At 43.8% G+C, this 25194-nt stretch overlaps 1 protein-coding gene across 2 annotated transcripts in view; it reads right to left on the reverse strand.

Annotated features, from left to right (window-relative positions):
• Nucleotides 1-25194, reverse strand: part of Abca1 (ATP binding cassette subfamily A member 1) — a 134797-nt gene that overhangs the window by 36111 nt on the left and 73492 nt on the right. Inside the window, exons 9-27 of one of the 2 annotated variants that reach the window (XM_071600802.1) lie at nucleotides 24742-24982; nucleotides 22308-22447; nucleotides 21862-21978; nucleotides 17920-18117; nucleotides 17026-17231; nucleotides 16274-16450; nucleotides 14668-14890; nucleotides 13139-13360; nucleotides 11841-12045; nucleotides 10660-10773; nucleotides 8118-8289; nucleotides 6864-6995; nucleotides 5719-5861; nucleotides 5364-5501; nucleotides 4419-4639; nucleotides 3058-3136; nucleotides 2054-2256; nucleotides 894-942; nucleotides 545-658 (exon numbers count right to left, since the gene is read on the reverse strand). In XM_071600802.1, coding sequence (XP_071456903.1) covers nucleotides 545-658; nucleotides 894-942; nucleotides 2054-2256; nucleotides 3058-3136; nucleotides 4419-4639; nucleotides 5364-5501; nucleotides 5719-5861; nucleotides 6864-6995; nucleotides 8118-8289; nucleotides 10660-10773; nucleotides 11841-12045; nucleotides 13139-13360; nucleotides 14668-14890; nucleotides 16274-16450; nucleotides 17026-17231; nucleotides 17920-18117; nucleotides 21862-21978; nucleotides 22308-22447; nucleotides 24742-24982 — 3094 coding nt within the window. Of the gene's footprint in view, nucleotides 1-544; nucleotides 659-893; nucleotides 943-2053; nucleotides 2257-3057; nucleotides 3137-3163; nucleotides 3237-4418; nucleotides 4640-5363; nucleotides 5502-5718; nucleotides 5862-6863; nucleotides 6996-8117; nucleotides 8290-10659; nucleotides 10774-11840; nucleotides 12046-13138; nucleotides 13361-14667; nucleotides 14891-16273; nucleotides 16451-17025; nucleotides 17232-17919; nucleotides 18118-21861; nucleotides 21979-22307; nucleotides 22448-24741; nucleotides 24983-25194 lie in introns of both variants that reach the window. The other variant, XM_027942984.3, reaches the window with a different exon arrangement.

Here is a 25194-nt window from a genome sequence, read left to right on the forward strand (position 1 = left end):
TGAGAAAATTCTCTGTTCATAAAAATTATGTAGAAATTCTTGTCTGAAATGAATGATTCCTAACAGAGACACTCTGACATCAAATTTGTTTGATTTCTTACCTCTCCTTTTCATTTCAAACACACAAGGACACAGTCATCCAAAATACCTACATCTAAGGGCACATTAACTGAAAGCAAATTACCCTCCCTGACTTTCTCAAAATCATTCATCCATTCAATAAATACTTATTCAACAATAAAACACTTAATGTATGCAAGAAACTTGAACCCTACAGAAAAGACAATAAAAGAGCAGTCCTTTTTTAATATGTGCATCTTAAGATCTCAGCTAACTGAAGGAACGATGAGGATGGGCTCTTTCATGTTTGACCTAAACACATGCACAAAGCTGGAAAAAGACAAGCGGCTTTTCTCATTTTTCCACTTCCTTCTGGACCCTCCAGGGAATCTATCATCTTGTTCATCAAAAGAAAACAGCTGAGAAGAACATAAAGGAGAAATTCTTCTTCAAACAATAGAACCTAGATCTTGCCCAAACGAACCTGGGTCTATATCAGAATCATTGGGATCAATAGCATCATCTTCAGTAAATGGGCGAAGGCAGCTCTGCTTGTCTCCAAAGGCCCGTCGGTTTCGTCTCGCTGGCAAAGTACCATCTGAAGGCAAAAGGAAGGAATCCCTCATTTTACTTTATTTGAAACAAAACAAACCTTCTCTACCTGTAACAAACATATACTCTAAAAATGGGACTGTATTAGAACAATGTAAAGGGAAAAAAATCAAAATAAAAAATAAAAAGAACAATATGAAGAGAAAGGTACAACACTGGTGAGTGAAGTTTGCCTGCTCAAGACTCTAGCCAGACTGTATAGTCCCTCTCAAAAGGGTTACCTGAGGTCTCAGCATCCACCCCACTCTCTTCAGCAACTTTGAGGAATATCTGAAAAATTAGAGTTGGTGACAATATAAGTACCAACATTATGAGAATAGCCATCACTATCCTGACTACATTATTGACTTGCATATTACCACCTCTAAGACAAAGAAAGTAGAAGCTACATTTATTAATAACACTTGATCAGAGTTATTTGGGAGGTATTTTTGCCAGAAAACATTCCCTTAGTGGTGAGAACTATCAGTCCAGACAATCATTTTCAAAATACAGCTATGACATCAGGACACTGAGACAAAGGAAATCTGTTAGGAACCTATAAGGAATGAGTAAAGTGGTTTCTTTCAGGCTGTGGCTTCAAATCTTTAAGCAGAACAGCACTGTGCTAAGTTAGTCAAGACAGAATGGTCAGGAAGACATGGACTCCCCATAAGTAGAAATATCATGGCAGAGGTCCAAACATCAGAGGAGAATCTGAATGAGGCCACTGATTTCCAAACTCTTGTCTATAGACCACTGTGTACGACATATGCAGTGGAAGTACAGAGTTAAGGCCTTACTTCCAGAAATCCTAATTCAAAGACACTAGAATTGAGACTTGGAATTTTTATTGTCAGTAATATCCTCACATGGCTACTACACAATCTAGCATGGAATCACCAGGCCAGACAACTTTTATGGCCCTTCCAGCCCTCAAAGTCTGTGATGTGTCTCTAAAGGGAGGAATTACTACTTCATAAAAACAACCTGGGTTTTGAAGCCCAAACTTACCATGCTGAATCCCAACTCAACATCCCTGATTAGTTAATTTTCTTGTCTTGTTATGAGGATTACACAAGATTACAAAGATTTAAAAAAGCAAATCAAAAAGAAACACCAAAAACGTACAGCTTGGTACCTGGCCCTAGTAGACTAAATGTTGGTCATTTCTTATGATGCATTAAGTCCAGTTAACACAACCACACCAGGGGCAATCCTAGTACTTCTTTCCTGCCTGCTATCTCCCACTATGATCTTAATTGGTTCACTGCTGCCAACATTACCTAGATATCAATGACCTAAAATCTCAATGACCAACCCCATGGTGATCCTGTTTCCTTCCTGTCTGACCTTGAGGTGGTTGGGGCTGCTATATTTGACAGTCAGCCACCCAACTTACTTCTTCCAAGGTAGTCTCTGAGATGCCATAACTGGATATGCCCAGGTCTGAGAGCCGGTCATCGATCTCATGGAAGAGTTCCACAAATGCCCCCTCCTTAGCAGCTTCATATGGTAGTATGTAGGTCAACTCATGCCCAATGTCTTCCACTAGCCGGGCTTCAGATACATGCTTCCTGATGAGGTTGGAGATGGCTGAGACATCTGCAAGGACCACAGTGTAAAGATGGTTCAGTCATTTCAGAGGCTCCACAGCAAAGGCCAGTCATCCCCTTTGCCTACTTCTCAGAAGCCTCCTGCTTATACACCATACTGTCCAAGATATTTTAGCCATTCCACATGTTCAACTCTAAGAATTCCAGGGGACAAGAACTGTAACTCATTCACTTTATATCACCACAACTAGGCACACTGTGGGTACTCCATGTGTTATAGATGGATGGATGACTTGCTGAGGTTGAAGATCTGGTATCTACAGCTTATACGCTGGGATTCTTTAGTAGAAAACTTGAGTAAGAAAATCATAGAGATTTTTCAGCCTTTCCTAAGCTTTCTTTCAAAGGGAGCTTCCCTCTATTTACCTCAATAGAGGCTAACCAAACAGTTCATAGAAGCTGAAGTCTTCCTGGAAAAAGCCAGCTGTTAGAACTGAGCAGAGATGGCCAGGTTATGATTTCTGTTCCACATGCTACTGACGACACTGGGTTCCCATATGCACTGCCAAGAAAAGCCTAAAAGGCTGCTTCTTATCTCCTGGGCTCTCACCTTCCTTATATACTAAGCTCAAATCCCTCCCTGCTGGCTTGACACTCAATGGCTCATCCGGTGTCCAGCCAGATCCACTCCCCTAAGGGATTCCCCAAACCCCAGTCATCTCAGTTCTCTGGGACACTGCCCTGCCAGCTCCCAGACCAAGCCCCAGGCCCCCCAGCAAGCATTAGGCCACCACCACCAAGCTGCATCCACTCCCACAGCCACCCAGCCCAGCCCAGCCCAGCAGCAAACCTTGAGTCAGCGCCACCAGCCTCTGCACCTCTCCTCCTCTGCCTCCACTCTGCCCAGCTGGGGGAAGCTCAGGCACCACCTGAATGAGAAACCCCAGAGTCCTTACCGATGGTCAGCGTGTCACTTTCATGGTCGCTGCCCAGGCCAGCATCAGAACTGCTCTGAGAAACACTGTCCTCCTGATGGCAAAGAAGGAGGTGAGAATGGGTCAGGGACCAAGCAAGGTATAGCCACCACCACCTTTGCCAGCGAGGGTTTCCAGAAGCTCTATTGTGTAAGAACTGTAGCAAAAGCTTTTCCTGGTGTGCATGAAGCTGGAAGCCAGGGCTTTAGAGGCCACCGTGTGATGTGTGTGCCAAGTGGACAGCCTCTCTTCCTGGGGTGAGTTATGAGCTATCAACAGAACTGTGGCTTGGCAGGAATCCTGGTGCAACCAGGATTTGCCAATCATTGCAGGCATGGGATTTATCTGGCTACTTGTCTAATTCAATGCAACCTAAGCTTTAACATATGTTAAACTATTCTAGGACCCCATTAAAATGCAGATTCTGACTCAGTAGGTCTGAATTGGACCCAAGTTACTGCATTTCTAATCCTGATGCTGCTGGTCCTCACACCACACTTAAGTAAGGAGGCTTTAGTTAAAAGGTAAGTAAGTGGACAGAGTTCAAGGTTAGGATTAAGATGTATTAGGTGCCACTGGTTTCAATCCATGAATAAATCTCAGGCATGTACTATGATAGAGGAGAGAACATGTCTGGTTTGGAGGTTCTAGTCCCACCTGCTACTTATTTTTTAGATGACCTGAAATAAGCTAACAAATCCCTACAGGTCTCACTTCCCTCATCTAGGATAGTAATCATGTACTGTCTTCCTAGGATTGCTCTGTACTCTGAGATGCCAGATGGGGAAAAAAAAATTGTGACAAAACAATAACTATTATCATTATTTTCTTTTACACCCAGTCTGTGTGGTCTGAAATAAGTGCTTCATAAATATTTGTGTTTTATAGTTTAAAAGTAAAGATCGATGAGATTTAAAGATAATAAGCAGGAATAGCAGGACATTTTGTAGCCAACTCTTACCTCTTAGCTAGTCTCTTTTCTGCGACATAATAAAGTCCTGAAAGGACATTCTCCATTGCTCATTGAATAGGAAAAAGGAAAAATGGGACTCAACAAAACTAGCACTACGAGAACAGAGGGCTCTAGAACTTTCCATATAGGCAGTATGATGTGAAAGGGTACAGAGCAGGGAGACAGTGGCCACAACTTGGGTGAATGGGGCAGAGGTGGACAAGCCATCTGCAGCCAATAAGTCCTGACGGCCCGGCCCAGCCCAGCACTGAGACTGCAGCTCACCTTTTTCAGGTATGACACAGTGCTACTGCTATTTCGGCAGGAACTCAGGGAGGATTCCACATCTTTCTTGACCAGTGTCAGGTAGTAGCCTGTTCCCAGCTGGTTCTTCAAGAACAGGGAGGAGCCCACACAGCACAACTTCCCATGGGAAATGATGGCAATCCTGTCCCCCAGGATGTCTGCTTCATCCATGTGGTGTGTGGAGAGAATAATGGTGCGGCCTGCCAGACACAAATACAAGGATGTGGGACACGTGAGTCCTGTCTTTTCTCATTGATTGTAGTAGCAAGGACTATAGAGACATTGGCAGGGGTGTAGGCAAGAAAGACTGAAAGCTGACTTCAACCCTCTGGCCATGACCCCAAGGCTGGCAACACATTTATTTGGAACTTGCGAGGTGTCAGAAAGCATATTAGGTGGTTTATGTATATTCTTTAATTAATTTTACCCTTCATGAGGTAAGCACCACTCTTATTACAGATAAGGAAATGGGGCCAAGCTAAGTGATTTTTTTTCCCAAAGCATCAGGGCTGCACAAGCTCTAAGCACACGGCCAAACGCGTTCTTGTCCTTTCCCATTCCATTCATTTATTCATCCACTCTTTCAACAAACAAAATTAGTGCAACAAGTTAGGGACAAAACAATGAACAGAGCCTCTGCTCTCAGGAATCTATCTTAGCGTAGTATAATCACGGTACACCCGTGTAAGTCTATACCATTTCTGTTCTTGCAGGCCCCTAGGTAATGAAGCATAAACTTCAAGTATCTTACAACCAGGTCTCCCATATCCATACTAAAAGCAGACACTGAGCTTTAAAAAAAGTTCCATTTTTTTCTTTGAGAAGCAATTCTGTTACCCCCACAAGAGCAGCCATGAGATACAGCCATACTTCTCAAGAACCCTTCTCTCCCCAAATCCGTGACTCAGAGTACACATTGGTTACCTTGTCGGTATTTCAGCAGCAGCTCCCATATTCCCCTGCGGGAGTAGGGATCCACACCAGCTGTGGGCTCATCCAGAATGACAACCTTGGACCCCCCAACAAAGGCCAAGGCCACAGACAACTTTCTCTGCATCCCACCTATAAGACAGAGCAAAAGATAGGCTCCAGAACCAGCCCCAGATGGTGAATGAAGGAGGAGGGGGTGAGAGATGAAGACAGGCACCCATCTGGGGACATAGCCCAGGAAAAGGGTCTGTTACCTTCCACCCTGCCTGGGACCCTGGGCAGCTTTTCCTCTGTGTATGGATAGGGGGAGGAGGAAGGGGAAAGACAGGGAAGGTGCTCAGGGCCTCACCTGACAACTGACTTGTTTTGCTTTTCAGCTTGCTAGGCGGCAGACCGACATCCAGGGCCATCTGTTCCATCTCTGCTTTCACATGCTTCCCGGAAAGCCCCTTCAGGCAGGCATAGAACCAAATGTGCTCTTCCACAGTAAGCCTGGGGACAGAGGGGCAGGTCAGCTCTGGGCCCTACAGGACACACCAGGATATAGTGTCTCCTGACCCAGAACAGAAAACAATGTGCATGTTTTTCTTCTTTCCCACTTCATTCCTACATTTCTTTTTTGACTTATCAATTTCTTTTATTTTTATTTTTAGTGCATCATAGTTATGCATAATAGCAGGTTTTGTTTTGACATATTCATAAATGCATATATCATTTTTATCCATATCAATCCCCAGTACTATCCCCTTAAATTTCTAAAAAATATAATCAAAAGGAAAGATTCAAGGTAGAACAACAGACAACAACAACATGAGCTTCTCAGGAAGTCAAAACTTAGAGGTAACAGATCATTTCCAACCTACTCTTCACAGGGCTGGCCACCAGGCATCAGCAATTGCAATTTATTTTTCAGGTCCTCAAACGTCTCACCCATAGTTCCATCAACCATGCTGGGTCAGCATTAACCTGGAGAAGCGTCCCCTGAATCTCAAAGAACCTCAGACTCTGAGCAAAAGCAGGTTCCTAGGGAGCCAGAAGCTCAAACTGCTCATTTTAGATTTAAAAAAAAAATGGGTCTTCTTTGATCAACTACAAGGGCTCTCTGGGGTCTTACCTGCTGATGGGACAAGCTGAGTGGGAGCAAATGTCATGATCAATGAACACAGGACCATGGTACCAAGTGTCCTTAGGCCCTGCTAGGGGATTGGCGGTGGAGACGGGGGTGGTCAATGAACTAGAACTTTAGGGACAGGTGCAGCAGGGGAAAGGATGGGATGAAAGACCCTCCAGAAGCACATGATGAAGTCCATTGCTTCCCAAGCCCCCATCAGCCATCTGGACTGAAGTGACATCTCCTGCCTAAAACAGATCTCAATGTGTCTAAAGAGATAAGAACTGCTATCTCCAAAGAAGGCAAAATGCCTAACTCCCATTTCACCCATGACTTCTAAATCCAAAAAGGGGCCTCTCTTCTCAATATGCTATGGTACTCACATGTCAAACAGCACATTGTGCTGGGGACAGACCCCCAGGTTCTGCCGGATGGTGCTCATCTCAGAGCGAATATCCTTTCCCAAGATGTAGGCCGTGCCAGAGGTAGGAGGGAACAACCCAGTCAGGATTGACCTGAGGACAAAATTAACAAATGCAGGCATCAGGGCTGGCCCACCCCACCACTGCAGAGCCCATCACGGTGAGCACATGGTACCAACCCCCTGCTTCTATTCCTTTCTGATGGACCCTAATAGATCCCCAACAAAGCAAAATATGAGCATTTGGAAAATGAATCCTCTAATATACAATGGAAAGTGAGCCTTAAAATATGTATTTTGTATGCCTAAGGTTATATCCATGAAAAACAGACAGATCAAAACAAATTATTCAATGATAAAAAGACAATATCTGTTTTAAATTGGGTGTAGTGGTGCATGCCTATAATCCCAGCAGCTCAATAGGCTGAAGCAGGAGGATTGAAAATTTAAAGCCAGCCTCAGCATCTGTCTCAAAATAAAAAATAAAAAGGGCTGGGGATGTGGCTCAGTTTCCCTGGGTTCAATCCCTGATACCAGTAATAATAATAATGTTTGTGTTAGATGGTAAGATTTTCAAGTGTCTTTTAAAAAATATTCAGCAGCTATACCCACAATATATTGATTTTATGTTAAAAAAAAAAAACAAGAAAAGAACATCACCCTCGAAGATCTACCCTTTGGAATGGTTGAGAGGCCATACTGAAAGCCACTGAGGCTAACTAGTGTTTTGGGGCCCTTACCCATTCCGGAAGCTGTCAGGCAGAAGGTCCTCATGGGTGCCAGGGAAGACAATGGGAGCCAACAGCCCACTTCCCACATCTGCTTAGAGACAGAGTTCCTGGAAATTGCCATCTCCCTCCAGTGTCTAATCTTTCTTTCCAGATTTTTGCTTTACAGTTCTGACCAAACCACCTCAGAAGGAGACCCTTTCTCAAAGCTGTCATAGCCTCAGATTCCAAAAACACTGCATAATTCTGAGCCCTACCTGGGAAAGGTCATCAAAACACCCACCCTGCTTTAGGCTGAAGAAAAAAATATCTAGCAAAGACTAACCCTTGGAAAGCACACTCGTGATTATGTGATGTTTTACACTTATCACCCCCTCATGTGCTCTATCCTTGCCCTAGCAACCAACCCCAATTTCCTCAGCTATGAATTTCTAAGTACACTGCAGAACCTTCTAGTGGTAGACTCTACGGCCACTTCCCCTTCTTACATGGTGGTTGTCTTCCCTGCTCCATTGTGGCCCAGAAAGGAGGTGATCTGGCCCTCATAAAAATTCAGTGCCAGGCCATCAACAGCCACCTTCATGCCGTCTCGGTAAATCTTCACCAGGTTCTGAATGGACACACCCAGCTTCAGGTGGGTGGGTTCCTCTTCCATGCAGACTATGAGAAAAGAGAGGAGAAAGGAATGAACCCATAGAATATACTGAAAGTAGAATATAAAGACACAGAGGGCTGCACTTGGACTCTTAGAACAGCTTTTGTCCATAGCCACTCTGGTTTTATAAGCAAGCAGGAAGCTATACATATTTATTTAGGGCCCCTCTTGGCACTGTTGTCAGAATTAAATGGTAAAGCAAACTTTGCAGCCTATTGAGGAAGAAAGACTTGACTGGCAATTAAAATACAGAATGCTAACTGCTGTTTTAAAAAGACATCTGAAAATGCCATGGGACTATGACATGCATACCATGGAATACCACTCAGCAAGTAAAAGGAATGAACTGTTGATACACACCACAATTTGAGTGGATCTCTAGGAAATTCTGCTGGGAGATTTTACATATATATATATATATATATATATATATATATATATATATATACAGACACACACACACACACACACACACACATATATATATATATATATATATAGAGAGAGAGAGAGAGAGAGAGATTGATTTACATTGTATGGTTCCATTTCCATAACATTCTGGAAATTTAAAAAATTGGAGAATTTGGAAACAGATGAGTGGTTAGGTTAACAGGTGTCAGGGAGCCAGAAAGAAGGGAGATGGCTGGGACTATTAAGTGATAACAGGAGAGAGCTTTGTGGTAATGGGATAGTTCTGCTTCTTGACTGAGCTAATGAATGTACACATGATAAAACTATACAGACCTAAAACCACACACGATTGAGTGCATGTCAAAACTAGAGGAATATGAAGGTGTGTGACTTGTATTAGTGTCAATTTCGTGGTTTTGATACTATGCTATAGTTACACCTGGTGCCACCACTGGATGGAGGATTCAAGGGAACCCTTTCACACAGTGAATCTACAATTATTTTAATATGAAAATGTTGAGGATGTGTGTGTGTATGTGTGTGTGTGTGTGTGCGTGTGTGTGCATATGTGTTGTTTTACACGCAACAGAAGCTCAGAGGAAGGAGAATCTAGGAGGGCTGCTCCAGGAAGGAAATACTGACCAGACCTTGAAGAGTTAGGAGTTTAAACAGCAGGAAAGCAGGAGAAAAGGTGCCCCCCCAGAGGAAACAGTACAGACAAAGGTACCAAGACAGAGAACAATGTGTCAGGTTCCAGAAGTGGCTGACAGGAGCTGGGTGCAGAGAGGAGGCAGGGAAGGAGAGTGGGAACAACAGGAGAAGAAGCAGAACAGTGGCATGTGAAGGAGCTTCGTACAATTACCACTGGCCATCAGGGGACAGACACACAAGAGATCAGCTGAAGAGGGACCTACTAACTACTTGGGAAGGATCCACACTGAGCACAAACCTAAACAGAGAACCCAGAAGGCAGAACCTCTGCTGAGCTGTGGACATCTCCACCTGCCGCTGGGAGTGGCAGGCCTCCGAGTAGTGACCAGTGAGAACATTAAGAAAGACCACCAGTGAAACTCCACATCATGTACAACCACAAGAAAGGATCCTAATTAGAATAAGTTACACTCCATGTATGTATATTATGTCAAAATACAAGCTACTGTCATGTATATCTAAAAAGATCCAATAACAAAATAGAAAGAAAAAAAAAAGAAACAGGCTGAGCTCGAGGGTAGCCACTTGGTGCCCACCTACACAGACTCTTACATGGGTTGCCAGGACAAGGCAGGTAGCAAGGCTTCCTTTACCTCTTCCTGCTAGCTTGTTAGGACAGCATGGTAGTAAGAGAGCAATAAGTGAAAGTTCAGTGATCAAAAGACACTTTGCAAGGAGCCAAGAAAACAGGAAATGTTCCCCAGGGACCCATCAAGTTCATAGCTTTGGACATGAATGGTGTGGGACAATTTGGAAGGGATACATTGTGTGAGATTTCTTTGTCTTTAAAGTAATTTCGTTTTTTTATGTGCATTCGTGTATTTATTCGTTTTTTGAATATTTTATTTTTATTGCTTCTTTTTAGTTATATATGACAGCAGAATCCATTCTGACATAATTATAGAAGCATAAAATGCGAATACATCTTATTCTAGTTAGAGTCCCATTCTTATGGATATACATGGTGGTGGGATTCACGGTGTTATTTTCATATACATGTACATGGGAAAACTATTGATTCCACTGTCTTTCCTTTGCTTATCCCCCCCTCCCTTCCCTCCCTTCCCCATTGTCTTATCTATTGCATATGTGTTCTTCCCCTTGTTGTAGCTTCCACCTATCAGAGAAATCATTGGACCTTTGGTTTTTTAGGACTGGCTTATTTAAAGTGACTTCAGCATAAAGTGCAGGATCCATCCATCACTTGCCCCTGTTAGAACTTGGTTGGAGGAGGGCAGGACAGCAATACTTACTTTCTGATACTCCCTTCTGGCTAGAACCAGGGTGGCTCTTCTCATCACTTTCCTCACCAAACCAGTAGGACTTGGTGCAAGGAAAATACCAGGGCCTGGGAATTCCATACTGGCCTGAAAGCAAAGCACAGGTGTGATCCAAGCTGAGCACCATTCCTGTATTCCTCAGGTGTCCCAGCCAGCCCACTCCCTCCTTGACACACCCTTTGGAGAAGGAATAGACTGGACTGGAATGGGGGGAAAGGGAGGTAACCTTCGCTGAAACCTACTAAAAACAGTGTACATTCTGCTTTTCTCTGAGGCCTCCCAACAACTCCCTGAGGGAGGCACCATCCTCATTTTGAGGGGTAAGCAGCCTACACAAGGACACTCAGCCAATGAGTGAAGGACTCAGAATTCAAATCCAGATCTGCATGATGCAGAATTGCATATTTAGTGAAGGAAGTTCAGGAAGGGGTGATAAACATCTCGTGTCTACCTCCTCAGAGGAGAATGAGAAGGTGAACTACATGGAGCAAACCTTCACTCTCCCACAGTTTCATCTTGTATGAAAACATATCCCAAGGCTGGTTCCTCTTGGACTTGATCAAGAGGATTTGTTAATGAAAGTATCAAAATGAGCTTTTATTTAATATTAATTTTATTTTAATCACACGTAAAGGCTTAGAGCCAACAGATTGTATTATTCACAAACTGTAATCAGAGTAAAGTTACCCTCCCTGGAGACATGGAATTACAGAATTGAGTCAGCACAGGGAGGAATCTCCTGGCTTGCTGATCCAGTATAACCCAACTGGGTTCACTTCTGAGCACCAGAACTTAGGAGCTGAGTGACCTCAGGCAGGTTACTTAACTTCTCTGAGTCATAGTTCTCTCATTTGAGAAATAACAGTTATAACAGTAAAACTTCTATGTAGTCTTTTGGGAATTAAATGAACCACAGTATATCAAACACTTCACAGTGCTGAACACACAGTACTCAAGAAATGATTGCCATAGTAGTAGTACTTTTCAGCACTGGTTGCCTCTACTGGAACTATTTGTTTGCCGTAGGTCTAAAGTCCAAACCACTTTCCAGGGAGCCCCATGCCATGAAGAAATTCCAGCACAAAGAAAGGGAAGCTCTGCAGCCAGAATTCTTTCCCTGACAGATGCCAAAGCAGAGAGGAGGCTCAGTGTACCTGGAAAGACAGCCTCAATGTACCAGGTCATCACCCCATAGAGGAAGGTGTCGAACAGCATCATGGAGACTGAAGTGGTGAGATTGAAGCCATCTTCCTCCACAGGGCTCTCAAAGAGGTTGTCCCACTGCACACCAATGCCCTGCTCCTCAAAAAGGGCAAAGTACTCACAGCCAAACCCAAAAGCCACAGGAGATAGCAGGCTCTGAGAGAAAGAGGCAAGAGTCACTTATCTAATTAATCTCATTCCTTGTCTCTCTCATTTTCCCATAACTTATAATATAAATTCCACACTTGGAGAAATTTGAATTTGCAAAATAGATCAATTATAGGATACAGAAGTATTCACCTACAGAGTCCCTTTAGGGGAGTGGGCTTCCTTACAGCATATTAAATTATTCCATTTATAACTACTCATTATGCACACACATTTTATAAATTCATGCAAGATAGCATGTGAAATTTTTGGATTTTATGCTTCCAAGGATGCTCCAAGACTCACCTATCCAGTCCCCTACTCCCACCTCCTACCCATAGTGACATTCATCAAGGTCTTTATGGGTTCCCTGCTCAGCCAGGGAACATTCAGGATCTTGTATAATAGCCTGTTTGGGGCTGCAGATGTCTATGGGGCCCAGACTGAGGCACCTGAAGCTCCTTATGAGTGACAGTCAGTTTCCCTTATAAGTGATTCAGGGGGCAGCTGGCAAGTTGCTCTCACAGGGGCTCTCATGCCCTCAAAGGCTACTCCTACTCTGTTCAAGGAAAGGAAATATCTAACTCAGGGATTTGTGGTGCACTGGCTCCTAAGTCTCCCTCAGTTCATAAAACATTACTCAAGCCAAACACCACACCGGACACGAGGAAGGCAAGAGTCAAGAATGAGCCATCTTTGACCTCAAGAACCTTCATGTCTATTTGTGGCTATGACTTTGCAGCCAGTTTAAACATGGCCAACAAAACTGGGAGGTTGAGGGTGGAGATGGCATCTATTGCCGAAAGCCATTCCCCAATGTACCCCCAACAGGTTTAAGGTTCAGTCTGATCCAGGAAACATTCCATTCAATTCAATCCAACCAGCATTCACGGAGAGAACTAAACATAAACAATTTAATAACCCATAGTCCCTGCCTTCAAAGGAATTAGGATCTAGAACTAAGATTCAACTCCTTTTATAAAACAACTCTCTCATCTTGTATTCACAGCTTGTTGCTTGGATTCATGGGCAACATCAGGGGAGGCCAAACACCTGCTGTGGCTGTGACTACAACTGCTGCAGAAAGGCCAAAGTTACTCACGGCGAAGATCTTGACTGTGAAGCCCACATAGTCCTGCCATGCCACGCACAGGACATAGGGCAGGTACAGCGTGAAGTAAATGATGCCCCCACAGGCTGCTGCCAGGTTGGCTCGGGAGAAGAGTGTGCTAATCAGGAAGCATTGCAGGATGGTCACCACAGCAAACACAGACAGGAAGACAAACACCACGCTGGGGTCGCTGTAGGGCAGCAGGTTTCCTAACTGGAAAGGAAAAGACTCGTTAAATGTGCTGCCTCCACAAGCCCAAGAACTCACTTGCATGATCTGCGGGATCATCATTCTTGACTGAGAGAGAAAGCAATCAAATCTTGATTCTGTAGTCCTGCTGTGGGCCTTGGAGAAGCTTTGACCTTCCTTAGCCTCCTTTCCTTGCATGCTAAATGGGTCATTTAATGAGAAAGTAATAAGGCAGCACATGGAATGTGTTTTAAACAATGTCTGGTGTCAGTAGCTACTTATGCATAACAGACAGTAGTCAGGGTTATAGTGAATGTCAGTTCCTGTCCCGTTGCACTCCCCACTCTTTACAAACATTTAATTTTACATGATATATCCTTATATAAATAAGTATGGAGAAAGAAAACTGGGAAGTACGTTAGTGTATGGGACAAACACAGAACGGCACTGCCTAGTCAGTTTGAAGGGAGGGTTTATTATCTGGCTGTCACAAGGTGGCCTCCAGGTGTCAGCATCTCTGGGTTTGTCACAGCTAGAGAGAGCCACCTGGCCCTGGGGCACAGCCTGCCCAGGGTGGCCCATATCCAATGAGTGACATCATGGGTAAGCTAAAGAACCGGACACTTCGGCTCAGTGCAGGATGCCTGCATCTGGATGCCCCCCCAGAGCGCCCCATGACACTGGCCCCACATCACAGCTCCACTCCTCCCTCTGCCAATTCTTCAGGCTTCATCTCTTCCACAGCTGTTGATCCCTAATGAATTCCCATGTGCCATACTCTGTCTCAGCCTCTGCTTCCAGACAACCTTAACTGCACCAACAGTTGTCCTTCTGATTATTGGTTTTATAAATTCAGTAAGAGTTTAAGTGTTAAGCTAAAGGTGGGCTACTTCAAAGCTAAAAAATAAAATCCCAACTCAATCTCTGACAGAAGTTCAGTATCTCCAAGGTCATCTCACGACTGACTCGCTTAGTTTAATTCTCATCACATTGCAGAGAAGTATTTCCAGTGGCTCAAATCACCACCTAATACATCTAAGGAAAGGCACAGCTACACTGTAAAACAGACAGTGGGTGCGGTTAGATGTTTGCCTGTCCTGGAAAGCCTCAGCCCTGGGTTCTGGTACACCTTAGCTACTAATCGTCTAGGTGGACCCTGGCAAGTCACTGACCCTCTCTGGGCCTCCCTTTCTCTAACACTAAGATGAGAGGATGGCAGGTAAGGCTCCCCCTTCCCTCCTACAGTTTTGGCTTTTATTCTTCCCCTCCTTTAGCTCATACTGGGCTGTTTGGGAGTTCCCTGGCCAGGAAGAGCAGTGAAGCAGCCTCACCTTCAAGATGACCACTAGCAGGCTGGCACTCACGAGTAGAGGGATGAGGCTACTGATGAACCAGCTAAACCAGAGGATGCCATTGTCCAGGCCCATGATCCGCATGGTCTCCTTCAGCCTCGCCTCCTTCTCATACACAATGCCCTTGATGATCACAGCCACAGAGTAGATCCAGGCCAGCGTCATGAAGAGGGGCATTGAGCGGCTCATTACCCGCAGGAAGCTAAAGGTAGCAAGGAGGAGCAGGGAAGAATAAGAGACAGGTGTGAGCCACAGGCCAAGGCCTCTGAGCCTGTATGCTAGAGAAGCACCGCATTTGGACCACTTGGGGCAGGCCCCTAGACTCCAATATATACAGGTTTGACATAGAGATAAAAGCTAGGCTAATGAAGTATTGCCAACCCAAATTTCTTTGGAGACTTGCTTTAGTAACTTGATAGCTGTGAGATGGTGTTAAGCTAAAGCTAAAAAATAAAATCCCAAATCAATCTCTGACAGAGGTTCAGTATCTCCAAGGTCATCTCACGACTGACTTGCTTAGTTTAATTCTCAACACACTGCAGGGAAGCATTTCCAGTGGCTCTTGTCAGTAACATTTCAGATTCCAAACTAGCACAGGAAATACAGTGCTACAAAGTAAGGGGGCACAGATTTTGGATCCCAAAAGCTGAGGCTCAAATCCCCTCTGTACTGCTTATGAACTTACTCATGACCATAGGCAAAGGCCCTTAGTACCTCTGAACTCTAGTACCCTCATCCTAAGACATCCTTCCTAAAGTAAGCCTTGGTGTAGGGCTCTTTGGAAAAGTCTTCCTTTGAAAAATTCTATCAAATCATTTCAGGTTAAAAAAAAAACAAAACAGAATTTCTAGTGGCCTGGAAAAGCTAGAGTTCATTATACAAGGAAATGGGTAGTTCAATGCAAGAGAGAGCAAATGCAGGAGAGGAATACTGCTCCTTCACACACACACACACACACACACACACACACACACACACCACAGAATAAGAAACTATCCAGAATTTGGAGACTTGACATATTTGAGATGCCTGCAATAACTACATCTACCTCTGCCCATTCTTTATGAGAAATCATTAGCTCCCAGGGCACAGTTCCCATAATGAGAACTTGGCTGCTTAGTGACTAAGTGCTAAAAGACTATCTAAAAAGTCTAAGATAAATAGGTTTTGTTCAGTCTCACATGCATTGTTTCAAAATGTGGTGCAACAATCATTCATAGGAAGCAGACAAATTTACAGGAAATCTGCTTTTACAGATCTGCCATTCTGAATTTGGGAGGATGTGCGTATATGTATTTGCATGTGTTTGTCATGACAAATTTTGCAAATTGGGTAAATTTTGACCAAAAGTGTAAAAAAAGAGTGTAAAAAACAGAAGTGCTGGTAACCACAGATGAGAAAGGAAGGAGGATTACTAAGTGTGTGTACATATGTGTCTCTCTGCCATGTGAATGGAATTACTGACCACTTATATCTGGCTAGTTATTTTCACTTTCTCTCTCTCTCTCTCTCTCTCTCTCTCTCTCTACCTGGAACAGAGTTAACTGGATATTCAAATAAAGCTGGTAGTTTGCTGGTAACTTACATGTCATCGACGTAACAGGGGTAAGGCATCTGCTGCACATAGACACCAGTTTTCTTCTCAGTGCCCGTCAGTACCCTGATGATTGCCTGCTCCACCACATCTTGCAAGTAGGCGAAGCCCCCCCAGACGTACCGCATATCCTCAAAGGGGTCAGCCCGAGGACCTGGATCCCAGTACCTAAAACCAAACCACAGGTGATTGAACATTCCTCAGAAACCTCCAATAAGAAAATCCCATCCCCCACAATCCCACCACCTTTGTCAAGCCACTCTTTTTATTTCCATAACTTAATTTCTGGTTTCAGTCAATATGTACACATATTTTTAAATAGACACAAGCAAAATAAACAGACTACTTTCGTTTTTATCCACCTTCCATTTAGTACCTAACACTGCATTGAGTGGATAAGCCAAAATTTACTTAACCATTTCCTTCTATTGGTTGTTTGCTCCTTTTCAGAAAAATGAATACTGTTAGCATGAAGAACCTAAAGGCTTTTTTTTTTTCCTTTTCTTCTGCTATCTTAATTTCTTGAGATTAGTTCTCTTGAGTGGAAATGCTGAATCAAAAGTTACTAATATTTTATGACCTCCGAAATCATAGCCCCCAGCAATGAATGTACCATACTGTAACCAGTGATTTTTTTTCCCTTGAAATTTCTACTAAATTATTAATTCGAATAAAGAAGCTCTAGACATAACAGCTGTCTTGACTTCCCCGAGACTGGGCTGGTGTTATGGGATTCAACTTACCCATCCTTGATTTTGTTTGTTCTCTCCACATTGTCAATGTCCATTCGGATTTTGTACTTGACATGATGGGGCAGCTCGGCACTGCCTGGAGCGATTCCTGTGAACACGATACCAGCCCAGAACTTCCTCTCATCCAGCAGCTCCATGGACTTGTTGATGAGCCGGACCTCTGTGGGTATGGGTTCCAGCTTGTTCAGGTTGACACACTGACGGAAAAACAGGCTTCATGAGAACACTGGTGGCCAGGAAGCAAGCAGTAGCCCAGGCAGACCCCACCCCGAGAGGCAAGAACTGATTGCGTGACTTAAACCCTCACGATCTAACCTCTCTAAAGTACTTTTCCAGTCTTAACCAAGAATGGGTCTTTTCGTTTTTAACTGACATTTAAGAGAAATGCTGGAAGAATCTAGAGAAAAGTTACTTATATTGATTTTTGTGGGGGAACAGAAGTTGAAGCAATCATTATATCTTATTTCCTCTGTTGAGTCATAGTAATAACCAACTAAACAGATCCCCAAAACTCTTTATTCATCCCTACAAAATGCCATAATTTTCAGGATTATATTTTTAATATTTAATCTGTCCCTAATTAAAGCTCAGCTATCTTTCAAAAATAATGATTTTTTTTAAGGAAACATTTTTACTGCCATTACGCATGCCAGGAAACCTAGAAGAAAATGGACGGAAACACTTGAATCCACACAGAATAAAGCTGGACTTAACCAACATTTATAGAATGTCTTTTGTACCCCAAACTGTTAGGCTTGAGGGATACTGCTGGAAATGGGTCTGGACACCAATTCAAAGCTTTCCTCCTGCCTCTGACTTTATTACAACACATCAAAGAAAAGAGCCGTAAGCTTTTTCTAAATGATACACACAACAGATCCTCACCTCCATGAAGCGAGATATGGTCTGGATTGCCCTGTTGGTCTCGTTGAAAGCTTCTCTCCAGGTGTACACAGAGCCATTGGCAGACTGGACATCCTCTGGGTACTTGGCCAGAAATGCCACGATGTCTTGGGCTGTCCAATCTAAGCCGTCCAACTGCTGTTCCCAGAAGCGGTCGTTGCTTCTGCTATCCAACAGCGTCTGCCATTCCAGAGGGAACGTATGAGTGGTGATCTACAACTACATCTGGATGAACACTTACATAATGCACCAAACCCTGGCATATACACTGTCTCTCTGTGTGACTTCAAAAAAATGTTTGAGGTACGTTATGGTGTCCCCATTTTACAGGAGAGAAGATTGAAGTTTAAAAATAATGATCTTAACCACAGCTGGGTCATCATGGTAATAGGCATGGGGCTGACTCAAAGTCAGATCAGTCTGAATTCACAGTCCACATGCTTCCCACTGTACCTAACAGCTCAGGCCTCCAATATTAATTGTAACAATGGAGATAGCAAGACAATGCTGAGTGATTTATATACTTTACATCTCACATAGCTCCATGAAGGAGGTAACTTTTTAATACTCCCCATTTCACACAGGGGAAAGCTCGGGTTCAGGGAAATTGTCTCTCATATAAAGACACAGTTAATAAATAGCAAAGTCCTCTGATTCTAATGCACCCATTTTATTGAATACCTTCTTCTTTTGAGGACTAGTCTGATTACCCAAATAAAACCCCTAAATCTACACTAAGCCCACTTTTATTGCTTAATTTAGTGGATGGGGGGGGGATGATGCTGGTTAAAACAAATGCAGTCTTTTCCAATCTCAGCATATATGGTTCATGATGCGAAGGAGACCCATTTTCCATTCCTTATTCCTCCCTCACCAGTTGGTTGCTTGTGTGGGTCAGTGTGAAGGAGAGGGGTAAGTCAATCTGGTGCTCAGACAGCAGACCCACATCCAAGCAGGGCTGGAGCAGAGGTCTGCAGAGGTCTGCAGAGGTATACAGCCAGGAAAATAAAGCAGTTGTAAGCTTGGCAAAGATTTGCAGCTTTCAACACAGCTTCAAGAGGGAAGAGGAAGCCCTGGCTTGGACTGGACTGGCTCTCCGAGGGTCTGAAAACTACCTTTGAAAGTCAATCTTATTTTCACTAACATTATAAGCTTTTCCTCTGTGGCCCTTCATTTCCAGGCCCTGGTGTCTGTCACATCATAATGATTTTACAGAGTACATATACTGTAATTTCATTAACTATTCCTGAACTTCTGAACATTTAGTCTATTTCTGATTTCTTGCAATAGCAATTATTATAGCAATAACATTTTCTTTCCTATGGTGACGTCTTTAAAATGATTTCTGTAGGATACATCCCTGAGGGTATATGAAATGGAGGTACATGGATGGCATGGTTTTTAAAACCTTCATTCAAAATTGTTTTCAATAAGGAATAACAATTTATGCTGTCATCAGTAAAGATTAGTACTTATTTTTGCAAACAGATACAAAACTGTACCTCCCAGAAGTGCACAGAAGCAATTCTGAAACTACTTTATTTGGATGCATGAGACAAATAAGAGTAGAGTAAAGGGATATGGCATTTTGGGGTGAGGCCTGCCCTATTAGATGTGGCTTCTTAAAGCAGTATGGCCAAGGAGGATGGCAAGAGCAGAGTGATGTGCCCAGTGACATCACTGACCATGTAATAGTTCTGGGAGCTTGAGAGGACCAGGAGACTTAAGAGTGCCCTTGGAGCATAGGCAGAGACATACCAGGGCCTGGAGATGAAATGCCAAGGGCAGCTCAGTAAAGAGCAAATCAGCATCAAAGGTTGCTGGCACTCAACAAAGAGAAGTACCTCCTGATCTACAGGGTGATGTAATAGGAGCAGACAGAGCCAGAGACCACAGAAAGAGAAGAGCTACCCCAGCAGAAGCAGAAGCCTCAGGCATTGACTCATGTACCAGAGGCCAGGCTGCAGGAGGTGCTGAAGACTGAGAATCCCATGCTTGTGAAGTTAAAGAAACACTCCTTAAGTCCAGAGAAGAAAGCCACTGGACAAGGTTCCAGTGATTCCAACCCACAGACTGACAACTTCCAAGTCAGTGTCCATAGTCCAACTGCCCTCCTGCACTGTGATCCCAGCAGCCAGCAGCCTGCTGGACATTCCCACCAGCCTGCCAGAAATCAAGAATCATCCTAGTCCCTCAACCAAGCAGTCAGCAGGCCTCCCTCTCTATCTATGCCTTGGCCACTCACTTGCACAGACACTGCCCTTGTGTTTACCCATCCTCCCATCTTGCCTATTCAATCCATGTCATATCAGAATAATTCATCTATGTCTCTACTTGCTTAAAATCCTTTCATAACTGCCCCCCCCCCCCGCAAGCTTAAAGATCCAGAGCATACCACACAAGGCCCTCCAAGGCATACTATGCCTTTCTCTCCAGCCTCCACTCCCCTGCTTCCTATCACACATCTAGGATTCTCCTGGTCATATTTCTGAAGCTGCCCTTAGAGCTCCTGATCCTCTCAAGTCCCCAGATCTGCTGCTACATGGTAATCTCACTGGGCACATCCCTCTGGTCATGCTGCCCTCTCTGGCCATACTGCCTTAAGAAGCTACACTGGGCAGGGCAGACCTTACCCCAAATGCCAACATGACCACCATCGTGTATACAAGGGTCTTTTGCCTTAAGAACTGGGAGCTTACAAACAGTTGGAGATTCCAAGGCAAACTATCAATTTAAGAGCAGGGAAACATCTACTTACCCCCCAAATTAAAGCTCATGGAATCCCTTCAACTGGGCTCTTTATCATTCTGAGACCAGAGAGAACAAGTCCAACTAATAGAAATATAAATTCCAAGAAGACCAGGGAGAAGAACTCTTGAGACCACGCTTAGCTCTACAGCACTGCTGGTGGATAGATCATGTGACTCCCTTTTAGGAGATGGACTGAAGCCCAACAGAGAGCTATGCTTAAGGGACATGAGCTATTCCTGTTATTCAGTATCAGCCCATATCAATCATTGTTCATGTTTTTCTCACTCGAGTCCCATGTTTTCAAAGGCCCCAATATAAGAATTTTGCACATGTGTGACAGGATTACTGCAGCACAGGAGGTTTGGGTTTCTCCATCACAGGATGCTTCTTCCTTAGTAACCTGCCCTCAAGGGGATAGTTCTAAACTTCAAAGGAGTTCCCTCCAGATGGGTACAGCTTCCAAAACCCCATGCCCCTCGGGTCAATGAGGTGCAAAACAAGCAAACTGGCAAGAGTCTCCTTTGCCTCTTAAAGGCAGCAGAGACAATAAGAAGCATACTCCCTCACCATGGAACAGGAAATAATCCACAGATTCTGACTCAGCCCAAGGCAGGGATGATATGATTAAATGAATCTCAGGCTCAAGCAAAGCAGACATTCTGTTCTTCTTGGGCTGCTCTGCTTTTCAATCTAATTGTCTCCAGAGCACTTATCTCCTTCAAGGGGCTCGGAAGCATTAAGTGCAATTCCTGTTCCACGCAGCAGTGGCAGTTCTGCACTCATGCAGCACCTCAGGGACCAGCATCTCCAGCAAGTCTGCATGTCAGATGACGCTTTTGCTCCCACACCTCCTTCCAAGACCTACCTCCAGTGAATGAAGCCAGAAATGAAAATAGGGTCCCGCAATCACCAAACTACTTCCCAACATCAGTCCTTTCTACATTTTGTAGGAAACAGGTATTTGACCACCCGAGGCATTGATGCTGAAGTGCACAGAGTTATCGCTACACTGTGGCCTCTGCTTCTGGATGGGGGACAGCCCTGTGGATTGAGCTATGCTCACTACATCTCAACCGATGAAATAATTCTCATCTCAGTGGCTTCTGGCAAAATGACCGAAAACTCACCTCTCCAGGATCAAGCCAGGCACAAAGCAATCAGAGGGACACTCACCCGAACAAGGTCCATTTCTTGGCTGTTCTCCATGAAGGTCCAGATCTTGGGGCTGAGTTCTTCCCACATGCCTTCCAGATCATGGAACACAGCCAACTCCTGGAAGGTCTTGTTCACCTGGAGTCAGGTAGGGAGCCAGGGGCCACAGAAGAGGAGAAGCAGAGATGGTGAGGGAGTGCTCACTAAAAAGACATTCCATCATAGCAGCCCCTGCCCAGTCCTCTCTCATCCCCAAGGAGTGCCTGCCTGAAGCTATCATTCAAATACCTAGGCTTGGGGAGCTGGTCCCCACACAGCTGTGGGCTGGATCGGACTTGAGGTTTCCACTATTTAAAAGTCCCAGAGGCCAAGAGCATATGCACACTCCATCTGAACCCACCTTTATTATTTTTGCCCCTAATTCTAACAGAACTCTGGGGAGGGAGTCTTGGGTCTGGGCAGCTTACCTCTGCCATAACCTGCCTCGTGGCCGGAGTGTCAGGTGTATACAGAATCTTCCCAACAAGCAGAGGTTTGAGAGCTTTCCAAATGATGCGGGAAAGAGGACTAGACTCCAAATTCTTCATCAAATCATTGCAATAAGGAGCTACAAAGATGATAGAAGATACTCATTCGTATACCTGGTCATATACTGGTAGGAATTTACAAAGGTTTGGGAATGAGAAAGACAGTCATGGATTCAAATCCCAGCACTACCATGTAACAGTCACATAAATATAATGTTACTTGTCTGAGTCTCAGTTTGATACTCTGTAAAAAAATAGACTTCATAACAGCTACTTGGTAGAGATGTGGGGAGGATTATCTGAGACATTTTCAGTAAAGCCTCTAAAATGATGTTTTGTAAATAATCAGAGCTTCTTGTAACATACAACTGTGCGGATCTAGAAAAATGTTTTTACCATGTACAAGACCTCATAACTCTAGAATCATACTCTCATGCCAGCCCTTGAACTCTATTTTCACTGAAAATAAACAAGATTCCCAACGAGCAACCAGAGGCCTGAATTCAGACTTTAGTTTTCAAAGAAAAGCCAAAATCATCCCTTTAATTAACAGACCTCATCACAAGTATGCTGAGATTTATAAAAACCCCAAACTGAAAAATCCAAAGTTATAACAGACCAATGGGGTTTATCTCTGATATTTTTTTAAAAGTTAATTCTGGGTTTTTCAATTTGTTTTCATTTTCATTTTGGTTTTGTGATACCAAGTAACTTCTATATGCTTCAAAGATAATAGAATTGGTATGCTGGGGATCCATCTCATGGTCACGCACATGCTAAGCAAGTGCTCTACTGCTGAGCTGCATACTCAGCCCCAGAACTTTTTATGGAGAGGATACTCTCCCAATTACAACTATTGCACAAATGAATCCTCTCCTGAGTTGATTTGCAGGCTGGGAGAGAAGAGGCCGTGGTGTTTCATAAAGCAGTTTTAATACCGTTCTTTAGGGCTTGTAAAGCAACTTGCAACTGTCTGGAGTGTTTTACTCCAGAGAAGAATAGAAGGTTCTAGTGTTACAGTAATGCACAAAAAGTTGTCTCACTCACTGTCTGAAAGACACACCAGTGGCTGGAAGAAAGGCTCAGTTGCTTCACGTTTTCAGAGAAAAGGATGCCATTGTTGAAAACTAACACTGGATCCCTGGCTGCCCCTGGTGCAAGACTCACATCCCCATAAAACTGCCCGAGTGTGGCAAGCAGATATGGAGTTACAAAGTTCTTTAACACTGCCTGTGGCTGCGGACGCAAAACAAACAGCAGATCAAACGGCCCAAGTGTGATGGTACACACATGCCAACAGGTATTTTAAAAGCAGTGTGGTTTACAGGAAAAGGCCCAGAGCCAGGAGAGTTTGGGCTTGGATCCCAGCTCTTTTGAATTAGCTATGATGTGGTTTTGACCAAGTCACAACCTCTCTGAGCCTGTGAAATGTAGGGTTATAGAACCTTCCCTGCAGGGTTATTGTGAGGGTGAAATGAGATAATTTACAAAGAAGGCATGATGCATAAGAAATTTTGCCTACATGTTAGATTCTGTATAATTATTGTTATGGCTATTACTGTGGTTGATTTTTTTGGTTTTTACTATAAAGCATAACTCAACAGTAATATTTGTAATAATAATAATAAAAGACCATCATCTCATCCTTTTTAAAAAAATTCTTTTCAGCTTTAACAAAGTATAATTGATTAACAAAAATTGGTATATATTTAAGGCATACAACCTGATATATGAATATATGCATACACTGTGAAGCAATTACCACAATTCAGCTTGTTATCCACACCTCACTTAGTTATCTTGAGTGTGTGTGTGTGTGTGTGTGTGTGTGTGTGTGGTGAGAATATTTAAGATCAATTCTCAAAGTAAATTTTAAGTATACACCACAGTGTTATGAACTATAGTCACCCTACTAGATATTAGTTCTCCAGAATATATTCATCTTGCATAAATTCATCTTGCATAAAACTGAAACTTTGTACCCTTTGGCCAACATTTGCCATTCCTCCACACCCAGGCTCTGGCAGCTTCCATTCTACTCTTTCATGAGTTTGATTTTCAAAGATTCTACAAGTAAGTGAGATCATATTGAATTTTCTTTCTGTCAGTATCTCATCATGATTACTCTGGGAGCCACCTTCCAACATCCTCCAGAAAGCTAGGGAGACTGGTTTTGGGTGGTTTTGATTAACACCACTGTGCACCTAAGATGTGTCAGGCCCCATTCAAAGAACTAGGGGAAATTAGCTGGTTAAGAAAAGATTCCTTCCTGAGCTCATTAGGAGAAACCAGACACGTCAATGTCAAAGGCTGCTACGGAGACCAAGGTAAACGTGAGGAGTGGGGACAGGCTTTGGGTGGCACAGACACTCACTTGTAGAGTTGTCATAGAAAGTGTCAGCATCTTCCTCAGTGCCATTGCCTCCAAAGAGGGCTTTGTAGTTGTTGTCCTCATACCAGTTCAGAGACTTGATCTTCAGCCCCCCACCCTCTGGATGGCCACAGACGATGCGGGACACAGCCTGGTATATCTGAGTGGAAGAGCTGGAGCTGTTCACGTTGGTCAGAAACATCACCTCCTGTCGCATGTCACTCCAGCTCCTCATGCTGAACAGCTGATGTCAGGGACAGGCAGGAAGAGGAGAGGGAAGGGGAAGGCAAGCCAAGGGCACAGCCAGGGTTGGGGACAGAGAAGAGAAAGAAACACTTTATTCTCTTGACCTCTTGAAATCCATGTCCCAGAACATATTTTGTCTGACATCATCTCAAAGCCTTGTGATGGGCTTGCTAGAACTTTCCTACCTTGTCTGTGGCCCTAGAATCAGCA

This window comes from Marmota flaviventris, chromosome 13 (genome assembly GCF_047511675.1).
Source record: "Marmota flaviventris isolate mMarFla1 chromosome 13, mMarFla1.hap1, whole genome shotgun sequence".
NCBI classification, from domain to species: domain Eukaryota; kingdom Metazoa; phylum Chordata; class Mammalia; order Rodentia; family Sciuridae; genus Marmota; species Marmota flaviventris.